This window comes from Bubalus bubalis, chromosome 1, assembly GCF_019923935.1.
Source record: "Bubalus bubalis isolate 160015118507 breed Murrah chromosome 1, NDDB_SH_1, whole genome shotgun sequence".
NCBI lineage: Eukaryota > Metazoa > Chordata > Mammalia > Artiodactyla > Bovidae > Bubalus > Bubalus bubalis.
The window spans coordinates 140,926,076-140,941,036 of NC_059157.1; the positions used below are offsets into that span (position 1 = coordinate 140,926,076).

At 38.4% G+C, this 14,961-nt stretch overlaps 1 protein-coding gene across 8 annotated transcripts in view; it reads left to right on the top strand.

Moving 5' to 3' along the window:
* PLD1 (phospholipase D1) overlaps positions 1 to 14,961 on the top strand; it is a 278,672-nt gene that overhangs the window by 82,412 nt on the left and 181,299 nt on the right. For 6 of the 8 annotated variants that reach the window (XM_044944848.2, XM_025285411.3, XM_044944862.2 and 3 more), the window contains exons 2-3: positions 13,453 to 13,643; positions 13,884 to 14,011. In XM_044944848.2, coding sequence (XP_044800783.2) covers positions 13,484 to 13,643; positions 13,884 to 14,011 — 288 coding nt within the window. In that variant the 5' untranslated portion in view covers positions 13,453 to 13,483. Of the gene's footprint in view, positions 1 to 6,021; positions 6,186 to 13,452; positions 13,663 to 13,883; positions 14,012 to 14,961 lie in introns of those variants that run through there. The other 2 variants (XM_044944853.2, XM_044944855.2) reach the window with 2 other exon arrangements.

Consider the following 14,961-nt stretch of genomic DNA (forward strand, 5'->3'; position numbering starts at 1 on the left):
CACATGTACTGAACAGAGTCTGCCTGCAGCTGAGACAATAGCAACTTATCCTGCCTGTCTGGTCATACTCCTTACACATTTGGACATGGTTCACAGATGCATTATATGGGATGAATCTGGCCCAGAAACAGACTTGTGTTAGCATGTGGGGCATGAAAGAGGCCTCAGTTCTAGTCTTGCTTCTGCCTTCTCTGTGGGATCTTGAGCTTCTGTCTTCTTCTCAGTGCCTCAAAGGATGTGAAGCCAAATGATTACCATTACTAGAATGGTAATTACTAGAACTACTAGATTCTCATGTGTACTAGAAGTCACTGACCAGGGTTTGTATCCACTGGTTTCATCAGTCCAAAGATTGTATCCTCAGTTCTTGACTTCATTATTCACCTTGTTTTATGTAAAAAAAAGTAAGAAGGCCAGTTTTTAATAACAGCAGCTTGCAAGTATCTAGCACAAATTTGGTCTAGATATTATTTTTAGTATTTTATGAAAAAAGTGGAAGTGAAAGTGACTCAGTTGTGTCTGACTCTTTGCAACCCCATGGACTATACCAATCCATGGAATTCTCCAGGTCAGCATACTGGAGTGGGTAGCTGTTCCCTTTTTTGGGGGATCTTCCCAGCCCAGGGAAGATCAAACCCAGGTCTCCAGCATTGCAGGCAGATTTTTTACCAGCTGAGCTACATGTTGACTGACTTAATCCTCACAACAATCCAATGCAGTAGGCATTACTACTCTCCCCACTTTATAGATTGGGAAATTAAAGCACAAAGAAGGTAAGTTACTCACATAGGTTCACACAGCTTATAAGTGGTGGCATGGACATTCAAATTCAGGTGTTCATTTGACTCTACTATGCTGCCTCTCAGCTAGAATCCAGGTGGTAACTGGGCCAGGGACTCAGGTGTTTCCCTAGTAGGAAAGCTCCTCTGTATCTCTTTTCAGTCTGAAATAGCTGTTCTCTGTCATTTCACTGAGACTCATATTTAAGCCCTGGCCCATGCACACTGTAACTGAGAGACCAGGCACAGAGTCTCAGCTCACTCCCCTCGGTTGTGGACATGACAGTGATGCCTCCTGTCTAGGCTTCTGGAGGTCAAATGAGATCAGGTCTAGAAGAATGTGTTAAAAGAAGGAGAAGGCTGTTGGTCATAATTTTAATAATTATTATTACCTGTGCTTGTATATTTTTGAAGAATTTGTGAAACGAGTTTCACTGTATTTTAAAGCTTGGATTCCTAAAATAAAGGAAGGAACTTCCTAATTTAGATACCCAGTGCTAAGGAGGGGAAATTTTCAAATGAGTGTATCAAAGCTTTCTTGTTTTAAAAGTTTAATCGAAGCAATTTTAATAGCTCCTCCATAAAGAAAAACTCAAACAGAACTTCAGTTTTGATGACTTTTTCCCTTACGTGAACATCATTACCATTAATAGTGGACACCCCAACTTTATAGACAAGAGCCATGGAGCATCAAGGCCCTGTTTTGAGAGTTAGTTTAGTTGTCTCAAAAGAGGTCAAGTTTACTTTCAGTTCCTATTTAACTTCATATTTTTACTGTTTTTTGAATTAATCCCCAAGTATGACCAAGAACTGTAGATGATAACTGTTGACTCTAAGGGGAATCCGGTTGAAGTCTACAAATATGCTTTCCAGAGAGTGAAGCAGTTTAAAATACCTTGCATATTGCCCTGTTAGTGGGTCACACCTATTGGCTGAATTTAGAAAGAAAAGTGAAATTTTTTTTGTAAGGAATGCAAAAGTCATTAACTATAATTGAATTAAGGATATTAGTAAAGTGTCGCATGTGGCAGTTGTTTTTTCCAATTGTTTGCTTTAAATGAAGTATTTAAAAATAGGAATATTTAGGGGAAAAACCCTATATACCTATAACATCCAGATTGAAAGAAAATGTCACTGATACATTAAGTCCTCTTTATACCTCTGATTATTCGCATAGAGGATACCCACCCTTTCTCCATAAAGGCAACCATGCTTCTAAAGTTGTCATATAGTTATTTACTTGATTGCTTTTTACGTCATACTTCTACATACATTTATGTTAATAGACAATATACAGGATTGTTTTGTTTTTTAATTCTAAATACAAACTGTAAGCTGACTTTTTTTTCACCAAACTTTGTGCTGATACATTTATTTCCTCGGCTGTATAGTATTGATATCTTATTTAAAATATAACCCAACTATCCATTCTGTCTTTTCCAAAATTTGATAAATTTTTTTAGTCATTATTTCAAACTTTTGTGTGTGTGTCTCATTTTCTCTCTAGCCTGACCTCTTGGGACTCAAATTACATAATTGTTAGGTCTTTTGGTATCATCATGTAGGTCACTGAGGCGCTGTTCATTTTTTAGAAATCTTTCTACCACTTTGTCTGTTCTTCACTTTGAATAATTTTGATGACTCAGTCTTCAAGTTCACTGATTCTTTCTGTCATTGCCATTTTTAAGCCCATCCACTGGGCTTTCTTTTTTGCTGAAATTTTCTACTTGTTCATTCATCAAAAACACATTTTCCTTGACATCCTAGTGCATGTTATGATATTTGCCTTGAAATCATTGTCAGTTAATTTCTACATCTCAGGATGGGCCTCCATTGATGTACTTTTCTCCTCAGAATGGATCACATTTTCCTGTTTCTTCTTTGTCAAATAAGTTTAGATGATATTGTAATTGATTCTATTATAGACTCTGGATTTAGTTATGTTCTTTGCAAAGAGTTTGTTTGCTTTAGGAGGCAGTTAACTTGGTTGGAGGCATACTTCACGCTCCATATTTCCTGTGGTGAGGAGTAGCAGAAGTCTCTGCTGCAGCCATTGTAGTGCTATCCGAGTTCTTTGGAGTGTACTCGTGCGTACATGGCTCAAGGGTTGGCCTAAGCAGAACTGGGTGCTCCCTTCGTGTGGCTCTCTCCTTTCCACAGTTTCCCAATTTACTTTTAAACTGTTGTAATGGCCATTAAAACTGTTTCCTAGTTCTTAAGCCAGTACAATTATGGATCTTCTGTCTGAGTTTTAGTCATCCCACTTGGCGTGAATTAGGTGTGTCCTTGGACAAAAATAGTGCCTTTGGTTTCTTCCCTGTGTTGATCCCTTTCCAGTTTCTGCTTGCTTTCAGTTGTTTTTTAGTCACTTATGTTTTACGTTTTGTCCATCATTTAGAGTCATCTTCTGTGGGATGGCTGACCTAATAGAGCTACACCTGTATTACTAGAAGCTAGAAGCTGTGATCCTGAATGACTTTTATATGAAATTTCTTATTTTGTAGTTTCCACAGTTTCATGCGGTTCCTTTTCAGAACTGCTGGGTATGCTTCTTCTAGTCTCCTTTAAACAGATTGTGCAGCTCTTTGAGGCTCTGCATTTTTGTAGGAGTCTCACTTCTAGGTCCCTGCCTCCCATAGTCCTAGGATCATGTCTCCTTACAGTCACATGGAGACAGAAAAGTTATCTCAGACCCTTTATCTCTGATCAAAACCCTTTGGGCCTCTTCAGCCTCAGTTCCAGGATACCCATCTGACTTTATTTCTTCACCTTTGAAAACTGGAAGCTTTTTCTCATTATTGTTTTTGGTGCTGCTGCCTCTATTTTTATCCTTGACTAAGTATTTTTAAAAATTGATCTGCAATTTATTCAGCAGTTCCAAGTTTGTAGTGGGAAATGGGCACCTGCATTAGCTTAATCCATTTTGTTTTCAGACAATTGTAGTACTTTCTATGTTGTTCTTAGTGGGAAACAAATAGACCATCCCCAGAATACAACTCTGGCTGCTAATTCCTTTACTAATGAGGGAACTGAGTTCAAGAATTGATATATGAAGTTTGGACAGAAGACTTGTAGCTCTTAGAATACCTAAGGGCATAGAAAGAACTAACATTGTTTCAGCATTTACTATGGCCTGAGCTCTGAGCTACTCACATCATTTAATTCTTGTAATTCCTTACTTTAGTAGTATTATCTCCACTTTACACACTAGGCAATGGAAACTTCAAAGAGACATAAATACCTTGGTTTTCAGCCTAAGGAGAATTAGAATTCAAGCTATTTGACTCAAAAATCACATACTTTCCATGGTACTCTGCTGTCTCAACAAATATTTTTGTAAGTATATAGATGATTAAAAAATTGAGATTTTGCTGTGTTTACCACTGGTCAAGACAAAAGTTTGAGAGCTCATTAGCACTGTAGAATGTCTAGAGGAGTTTACACATGTGTGTTCGCCAACTTCATTCTTTTCATGGGTGAACTTCATGGGTTATCAGTGAAAATGCTTTCTGTGCTGACTCACACTAATGGAGGTTGTTGGCCAATTCTTTGGAGGGAAGTGAAAAAAAGGAATCGTAGCCTTTTAGACAGCTGGACAGAATTTTAATGCTCAAGTCTACATGTGAGAACATAGTTTCTTCAGTTAAACAGCACTGCCGTCGTAAGATACACAGAACAGTTTTAAGAAAAGGAAGCAACAAAAATAGAATGAATGATTGTATGAAAACTCTTGAGTTAATATCTAGAGTTTTTTGGTCAATATGTATCATCAAAAACAACATTGTGCTCATTAAAAAAAAAAATGTTTACTGTTCTGAGCCAGTGAAAGAAATTTTGTCTTAAAGTGATTTTAATAGAGATTAACTCTACCGTGGGAAAATGTTTATCTTGTTCATCTGTTGCTCACTCACCGAATCATTGGTGTTCTTAATCTCCCTTTGTAAGAAAAATGCTTATGTTAATATCATTGAACATAATTTATCAGCCAGAATGGAGTATGTTTCTATAAATTTATGTGCAGTTAGCTTCCTCTCCTGAAGACCCACCACAATGCTTGCATATTCTATTCTTGACCATAAAAACTTGAGTATTCATTTAACATTGAAGGATATTATTTTTAGAAGTCTGACCGCAGTTTATAGCAATGTTAGTTACCTTTCTTTTTATAAAAAAGAATGTTTCCTTTGGGATCCTTACTGGATTTAAGTCAGTTTATTGGCTGTACCAAGTCTCTCACTCATCATATCTAATAAGCTTATTAACAATCTTTGGAGTCAGGAGGGCCCCTCTTACGTTTTCTCTTCAATACAAATGTTGATATGTACATTGTGACTTACAGAGGCAGGAACAAATCTTATTTAGATATTGGCTCAGAATCATCACCTGAATACCCTTTGCATTTGGGCTAGGTTTTAATTTCCTGGTTGGGGTTCCTTAGAATGTGTTCTTTTCTCTGACATTTAGTGGTGCTGAAAGAGGAGTTTTCCTTATAATAATGTACTTGCTGTAAAGTCCTAAATATAGAGAGTTGCTTGTTAATTTCAGTTTTTACGTGAGGAAACTGAGTACTAAAGTCCAGGTTAGTAAGGCAAAGACAGAGTAAACCAGGCAGCTGACTCCCATCAGATTGCTGTGTGACCCTGAGCAAGTCCCTTAAGCTGTCTGTGTCCTCAGTTTCCTTGTCTGTATAAAAGGATATTAGAATAGAACCGTCTCCATAGGGCTGTTGTGAGGGTAGATTGAATTAGTGCATGCACAACGCCTGTATCACTGCCTGGCACATGGTAAGCACCATTCAAGTTTACTTTTTATTATTACCTTTAACTTTAGCTTAAAATGAATTTCTGCAAGAGAGGAGATGGTTCAGTGGTTCATACTGGTTCTAACACTATCTGAAGCCAAGTTTCCTGGATAATGGAACCCGAGAGCAGCAAGAGGGAGAGGGAAAGAGAAGAGAGGCAGCGAAGTGTCGAAGGTGGTACATCCCTTGGCTGGCCACAGCTTCACGAAAGTCGGCCAGTGGTTTGGTTGCATAGGAGAGTTTCCACATTGGCTGTTTGGTAGCAGTGTGCTCAGCACAGTCAGGCGAGGAGAGGGGAGAGGAGTACATCATCTTCCATTCTCACAGATTCTGTGGCTTGGTCCCCCATCGCCCCTTTGCCCCCTCTCCTTGCCTCCCCCGGCACATATGCACAAATCCCAAGGAAGCCAGGTTCCAGCCCCTGGTACTGTGCCTCCTCAGAAGCCTCAGAATGAAGCAGGCCTTCTGTCAGTCTAGCCAGTGGTGGGTGGAGCCAGAATGCTGGAGCTGTGATAAGTCCTGCGGGGTTGCACCATGGAGGCTGTGTGGAAGCCCTGCCCTTAGCCAGGAGGAACTCAAGATGACTGGTGGCATTAGGAGAAGAGGTAAGAGTGGTGGTGATGGGCATCTCTAGTGAGCTAGAGGCAGAGGCCAGGGGCCACCCCGACCATTCACACCTGTGCACCCTCAGTAAGCTGCTATGGCTCCATGTCTTTGATTCTAAATGAGATTTTTTTGAGGATAAGTGATTCGTGTAATGTGCCTTTAGTGCGTGGCTTAGAGGTGTTGTTATTTAGGCACTAAGTCGTATCCCAGTCTTTTGTGACCCCATGGACTGTAGCCCACCAGAATCTTCTGTGCATGGGATTTCCCAGGCAAGAATACTAGTATGGGTTGTCTTTTCCTTCCCCAGGGGATCTTCCCAACCTAGAGATGAAACCTGTGTCTTTGGCATTCACAGATTGGTTCTTTACCACTGAGCCACCAGGGAAGCCCTTGGCTCAGAATAGGTGCTCAATACATGACTGATAATATTTTCCTATTCACTCATATTTGAAATAGACATTGGTTTCTCTTAACACTTGTATTTGGCTCTGGAAATGAAATATCTATTTGAACTCAAAGATATGACAGAAATGAACTAGAAAAAGCTGATATCACTGCAAAGAGGGTAATATTTAATCCTAGAATGTGTCAAAAGAAATGACTGAAAAAGCCTGAAACAGAGAACAGAGGCCATCAAAGACATCAAAGGATTTAGGGAAAAATTATGGGAACTGAGAAATTATTTTCCTGCTAAAACTTGCTTTTGTAATTGTAGATTCATTTTTGTTTTTAGCTAGGGAAAAAGAAAAGAGAACATGGTTTCCAATTTCTGTTCTGTGGACACAGGGAGTGAGATGTTTTGGCATAATTGTCTCCAATCTCGATACCTCAAGGGAGAAAAGCAGTCAGTGTTAGGCCAGATATTTATCCAAGGCTTACTATGATGTCACTGGAGTTTGAGTTTAGTACTTGAAAACACATTTATGATTTTTGCATTTCAAGGAGCATCAAATCATTTTGTACAAATCCTTGCTGTGTAAAATGTTTGGGGGGGATTATGTAGTATGGATCTGCCAATTAATTTCATCAAAATGAAAACTCTTGGTATGAAACCAAGAAAGAAGGATGAATAAATGGGAAACTTCTGGGCTCTGGAGGCTTCAAAACCAGAGTAGATATGAAGCTCAAAAGGAGGATAGTGTTTGGGAAATAAACTTCCATCTCTGGGAACCATGTAAGTAATAGCAAGTCTGTTTGCATTTTACAGAGGAGAACCCATGGAGGCTGTTAGTTGCCCAGATTCCACTGATAATAAGGGAAGAATGAATTTAGGTCATCTGACCTATTCCCTACACCACTGACATTTAATTATCTGTTCAAGGTTCAAAAAACCCTCCAGTGATATTTGTGTAACCGATGTTCTCAAAAAAATTCAAAGATCTAAGTAAACATTAAGTTGGAGTTTTTTTTTCGATGTTATTTTCTCAAAATATATAAATTGGAATGTAAAATATGATAATACCATTTACTTTATTCAAAGTCAGCTAAACTCAAAAAAATTTTATCCAAGGCTTACTGTGTCACCAGAGATTGAGTTTAGTACTTGAAAACACATTTATGGTTTTTGCATTTCAGGGAGCATCAGATCATTTTGTACAAACCTTTGCTGTATAATATGTTTGGGGAGGTTATGCTGCTGCTAAGTCGCTTCAGTTGCGTCCAACTCTGTGCGACCCCATAGACGGCAGCCCACCAGGCTCCCTCGTCCCTGGGATTCTCCAGGCAAGAACACTGGAGTGGGTTGCCATTTCCTTCTCCAGGTTATGGACCTTCCCAATTAATGGGGACCTATGAGTTAATTTCATCAAAATGAAAAATGGGAAGACAAGAAATTCCCATGATTCCATTTGGTTTTAAATGATCTAATTATAATTCACTTCATATTCATCTGTTGTGATTTTTGATTTAGAAATCCATTGCATTTATTTTCCTTGGTAAGCAAACATCACATATTGAAAAAAAAATGGGGACAACTTTCTAAATTAGAAAGAGAAGCAGGAAGTAAATCACCATCATCTTCACAAAACAGAAGTTGAGATTTATTTTTATTATTACTATGCCTTTTTTCATTGTTTTATTCTAAGAGTGTGCAAAGTGAGGAGTACAAGTGTCCATCCATCCTGCCATTCCCCAGTTCCACTTCTGGCTGGTTAAGGAGCTAGACTTTGGAGTCAGACCAAGCAAGTTCAAGTCCAACTCTATCACTTCCAGCCAGGTGCCCCTGGACAAGCTGCCCACTTCTTATCTTAAAAATGGGAGTGACAGTGGGACTCGGTTCCTAAGGTTGTTGTGAGGAGTCACCGAGGGCATACAATTGATCTTTTTGTATAGTGCCTGGCATGTAGTACATATTCAGCCAATATTAGCTAATGTGAATATTTATTTTAACATTAATAGCTGTAGTTAATATTATTATTCTTGTAGTTTAGCTAAGGCAATATTTATGCACGAATCTGGTAAGGAAAATATCTGTTCTCTTTGATGTTCTGCTTCCCGATCATGTTGAAAATTAAAGATCAGAAAACTCTAAATTTCTCTGATTTCACCGTTAGATAAGTGTAGGTAATTATAATTAAATGTTCCCTGCAAAGATGTTTAATTCTAGTATTTAAAACCAGAAAAAAAAAAGCAAAACCATTTACTTCCCGGATACAGACGCAAATAGAAATAGAACACAGCTGCTGTTATCACTCTAAGGGCTCCATCTCTACTTGGTACCAAAAGAGATAATGATCTTGCAGTATGTTTATAAGGAGGTAACAAAATAAATTACATTATCTCAAGTGTACACACTGAAGGCTTTCTCCTGTTGCTGTTAAAATAGGCTCTAACTGTGACAACTGCTCACCCACCATAGATTATTTCAGATGAAAGAAAATATGGGATAATAAATTATGATTTGACAACATAGGAGTGTCAGTGGCCTTGCAGCTTGATATTAAAGAATAAAATCAGCAGTACAATTGTTGGACAAAAACTCAACACAAAGCAACCATGCACTAAAGTGAAGGCAGTGATGGACAAATAATTTGGTTCTTTTTCCATTATTAAATGGTAAGATCTTCAAAAAAGCCTGAACAAACCTACAAAGCCTTTGGGTCAGCTGAATTTCCATGGAACCTTGTAAAATATTACACACCATAAAAAATAAAGGCTAAGAAGAAGTCAAGGAGAGTATCAGGTTATGTTGTTTCCAAAATTGTAAGGACAGTGGAGCTAATGGGGTCCCTTAGAGGGGTGGTGATTAAAGCAGAAAGTATCTATTGTTACAGAAGTTCAGCTTATACAAATGACTAATTTATAGACATTCAAGCCCATAAAATAAAATTAATAATTACAAACTTCTATAACTAAGTCCATAAGATTTCAGAGCCAGACAAATCTGTTTTATAAATTCAACACTGATACGACTGAAATAAGGTTAGATAGATTATTTAACTAAATAATCAAAGTTTTGAATGCAAATTATTCAGACTAATCATAAGTACCAGGTAGGATCATTGTGGGTACTAAATAACATAACTGTGCTAAAATGGTGCTGCGGGCATAGTAAATACTTGAGGATAAAAGGTAAGAGGATTCCTTTCTGTTTCTTTTCTCACTCTTAAGCTTTTCACAGATTTATATCCATTTATCTTCCTTACCTGAAACATGATATGTTTTGTTAGACTGATCCAGTAACTCTGTACTATTTATCCCAATTAGCTTGCAATGTGTAAATTATTCTCTGTGTATCTTAAATTCAACATGCATTTTTAACAGCATTAACACATTAACATTTTAACATTAACATTTATTCTTTTAATATTAACGCTGTCCAAAAGGAAAGTCATTTGAAGCAACCCTTATTTTCCTTTGCTGTGCTGAGAAAGTTAACTAAGTTACCCATTAGACTGTTTAATCAATGGAAAATACCTAAAGTCTTGACAGATTCACAAGTAGCAATGATATGATGTAATTTCTTACTCGTTTTTCCTTGTTTCATTTCCTCTTAAGTTTTTCATTACCTTATATTTTAAATAAAGCAAACCCTGGCTCATTGTTGGCATTTAATAGGTGCCTGTTGAATTGAGAGGGAAGGAATTAAATGTTTTAATTATGACCAGAGGCACTGACTTCTCATATTCATATGAAAAACTACTTCAGTTAATTTCTTGGGATGGGAGAAGGGTTAAATGGATTACATTATAAGGGAGACTGAACAATTTATAGCATCTTTTATTTACACTTAAGGTTTTATTGTTAAAGGAATCCTGGAGATGAAATGGCTCAACCTCTTTAATTTATAGAGAAGGAAACCAAGGTCCTGAATTTAAATGGCTGAAGGATGCAAGAGGAATTCATTTATTTTTCTTTACATTTGAGTCAGCTTCTAAAGGGACTTGCTCAAGGGCACCGATTTTACTAAAACTTCCATCTATTTTAGGAGCACTTACGTATGTACAAAAAATATACAGAAGATAAAGACTACGGTAAAGAACATCAGCTTTTGGGTCAGAGAGACCTAGTTTCAAATTCCTTCTCCATCTCTTACTGGTTATATGACCTTGGACAGATTGTCCAAAGTAATCATCAAATTATGCAATCACTCCATGCTTCTCCATATTTCCTTGTCAATAAAGAATGACAAACCCTTGTCCTCTTCAAAGTGGAAATAGCAAACCTTCATAGATTTATTATTGATGATAAATATGATAAGGTATATAAAAGATTATCACCAAGCCAGGTGATGGTAAGTAATCAGTATACATCAACTATTATTATAACATGAATTAGAAGTGGGAAAGTTGAAGGCAAGTGATAGAGGCAAAGATAGTCCTGTTTTTTGATAGTAATGGGCCACTAGTGGGCTCCAGGCTTCTTACAGCCAACATGGAGGAGCAAACTTAAACATATTGAGTCTATTTATCTGGCCAAATCAGAACCTCCCTCCTCTATTCCTTTCTTTGTATTTTTATACAATTTCTCTTTCTACCAAACATATCAGTATAGGCTTTAGAGACTTGCTGAGTAACAGTAAGGGCTCCCCTAGTCTGCCCAAGACTCTCTCTTAGCATTTTTCACAAAGCCTTCCTCTGCTCCCCACCCCACACTTCTTGATAGCTCCTGAAGGAGAGAATCCACCTAAGTGTCTTCCACTTAGCACATGCCATTCTCAGGAAGGCCAAGACTGTGGGGGAGGCCAGGGATGGATTTGAGGCCATGTAACTTATTTCTCTCATCTGCATTAGAAATTCCTTCCTCCCAGGAACCAGCCTTGTTCATCTTTACATATTCACTCACTCCATCTCACAGTGAGTAGGTGGTGACCAGTCTTATTCATCTTTACATATTCACTCCATGTCACGATGAGTAAGTGGTGGATACTCAGTAAATGTTTGTGATTTGCAGTAATAAATGCACATATGTGGAGGAGTTACTGGTTTGGAAGCCCTCCTATTTTTGAGTCTGGTCTGGAGAGATTATTACAACCAATATGGATCTTTCACCCAACGCCAATGACAGCACTCACAGCTGAAATCTCAGTATTTTAAATGAAAAATAAAATCTCTATGAACTCTTCTTCCCTAGGTACTGATGTGCAACGACCTGTGTTATTAAATGTCAGAATGAAATAGAACCAGTTTTCTTAAAAAGAGAGAAGTGTAATTCTTGCATTTCTGGTATCTTTCAGAAAAGGTACACTAATTGGTTACCTTCCAGGACACGTACATCACAGTACCTCACATAACTGCTACTGCTGCTGCTAAGTCGCTTCAGTCGTGTCCGATTCTGTGTGACCCCAGAGACGGCAGCCCACCAGGCTCCCCCGTCCCTGGGATTCTCCAGGCAAGAACACTGGAGTGGGTTGCCATTTCCTTCTCCAATGCATGAAAGTGAAAAGTGAAAGGGAAGTCGCTCAGTCGTGTCTGACTCCTAGCAACTCCATGGACTGCAGCCTACCAGGCTCCTCCGTCCATGGGATTTTCCAGGCAAGAGTACTGGAGTGGGGTGCCATTGCCTTCTCCAACTCACGTAAAGTCAGGGCCAAACCTCATATCTCAAAAAAATAGAATACACTCTGCTTGGGATGACTCTTTGTGACCCCATGGACTGTAGACCTCGAGGCTCCTCTGTCCATGAAATTCTCCAGGCAAGAATAGTGGAGTGGATTGCCATTCTTTTCTCCAGGGGATCTTCCTGACCCAGGGATCAAACTTGGGTCTCCTGCATTGCAGGCAAATTCTTTACTGTCTGAGCCACCCTAGAAGCCCTGTATCACCTATAGGGGAAATGTATTGATAGAAAGGTTATACTACATAAAAATACTTTTAAAATCTGTATATTGAAATTATTGTAAAATACCCTAAATTTTCTGTAGAAAATATTTAAAGTTAGTTATTTTGATGATATTCTTTCATGTTTTTGTTAGAGTCAAGAATCAATTCCTTTTCACTGAGAAAACGATTTCCAAATCCATCTATCTTGAGTCTCTCCTTACTAACCACATTTAATAAAATTGGATGAAAGATAATACTGGCACTTATTCAATGTGGTGTTTCTTTTTCTTGCTTGCTTACTTACTTGGTATACAATTAAGTATCTCACTCCAATTTAAATTACAAGCTAGGAATACTTTAAATGTTAAACTGGAAAATAAATTTAAAGGTTGTTTGAGGTAATTGGGGCTTACATAGAGCTAGAGGACTTGTTTCCATATGCTATATGTAAGCCTGGATTCAAATAATAGAATAGGGGTTAGGGTTTTTTTGTTTGTTTGTTTTAAATAAATTTCTATTGGAGTATAGTTGATTTACAATGATCTGTTAGTTTTTGCTGTATAGCAAAGTGAATCAGTTATACATATACATATATCCACTCTTATTTTCAGATTCAGTCCCCATATAGGTCATTACAGAGTATTGAATAGAGTTCCCTGTGCTATATTTAGGTCATTATTAATTATCTATTTTATGTATCGTAGTGTGTATATGTCAATCCCAGTCTCCCAATTTATCCCTCCCTGTCCCCTTTCTCCCTTGGTAACAATAAGTTTTTCTGTATCTGTGGCTGTATTTCTGTTTTGTAAATAAGTTCATTTGTGCAATTTTTTTTAGATTCCACATATAAGGAATATCGTATGATATTTGCCTTTTTCTGTCTGACTTGCTTCACTCAGTATGACAATCTCTAGGTCCATCCATGTCGCTGCAAACAGCATTATTTTATTCTCTTTTAAAATTTGACCAAAATAGTAAGTCTGGTAACTCTTTTCTTCTTTCCTAGCCCCTTTGCTTTTACCCTGTCTCAAGCCAACATGTCACTGAAAAATGAGCCAAGAGTAAATACCTCTGCACTGCAGAAAATCGCTGCTGACATGAGTAATTTGATAGAAAATCTGGATACGCGAGAGCTCCACTTTGAGGGAGAGGAGGTGGACTACGATGTGTCTCCCAGCGATCCCAGGATACAGGAAGGTAAAGACTGATGATCTGAGTGAGTAGAAAGTTTACCATGGTTTCTTGGCAGAACACAGATTTGAAATAACGAGCAAGTGATTGATCATCCTTGCTGATGTCACAACACTGAGCTGAGTTTCACTAGCTGTTTTCTTGTTGTAGCACATTATGATTCTTAAACAAGAGGCCTGTAACAGGCAAGGGGTGCTAGTATCATTGTATTCTTATGACAATTTTATTTACTTTTTTATTTTTTAGTGTATATCCCTTTCTCTGCTGTTTATAAGACTCAAGGATTTAAGGAGCCTAATATACAGACGTATCTCTCCGGCTGCCCAATAAAAGTTCAAGTTCTGGAAGTGGAGCGCTTTACGTCTACAAAAAGGGTCAGAGCGTATATGGACTCAACTTGTATTCATCAATATTTATGACTTAACACACTGACTTTCATTTTCCTTCCTTCTGGCTATGACTATGTCTTTAACTTTCAGTTTGTGTTTATGTTTATGTTTATGACTTCTGAGTCCTCTTCACCTCAGATTTTTGCATCCTGCTCATTTAGCCTTTATTCTTATATACCTCTTCCCGCATTCTGGAAAAAAAATTTTTTTAAGGTAATTAAGACAGTTTACAAGTATAATACATTGCAAAGTGCCTCTCCTACTCTTCCTCTCTCCCCAATTTTCTGTTCAGTGTGGACTCGGGGGGCATTGCTATTCCACCTAGAATGCCAGTTATAAACCAAGGAAAAGTTTAGCTTTCTTAATACTTGTTCAATAAGAAAATAATAATGCTACCTGACTCTCAAAAGGAAAACATCTGGGAGGCTGTACGGTCAGTGCCTTTGCCCGGAAGTGGTGCTGAGAGATTTCTTTGCACGTACTCTGCCACTCTGGCTTGTTCCTTACACCACCCCTTAAGCTTCATTCATGTGCTCTCTTTAAGCTCTGGAAAGGCATTGGGAGTAGAATGTTTTCAACAAGGAAACCTGAACCTCTTGAAGAGGACTGGGCTAGGAGATGCTGTTAGGGTAGTTGTGTTTGCTGTATTCCTTATTGGGTTGCACACTAGTTAGGTCTGAGTGTAGAGAACATTGCTGCAGGCTGGTGGCCTTTGTCCCTTCCGGCTAAGCTCTGACTGGCAGAATAAGGCTGTCATTGACTTCTGCCTCTGGGGAAGTGGGGAATAACCTTTCTGCCTGGGGCAGACTGGAGGGTGGCCTGTGCTGCCTGCATTTTGGTGGTTTTGCCTGTTGCTCTGACCTGAGTTTTCCTGGTAGCTCAGACGGTAAAGAGTCTCCTTGCAATGCGGGAGACCCGGGTTCAAGCCCTGGGTC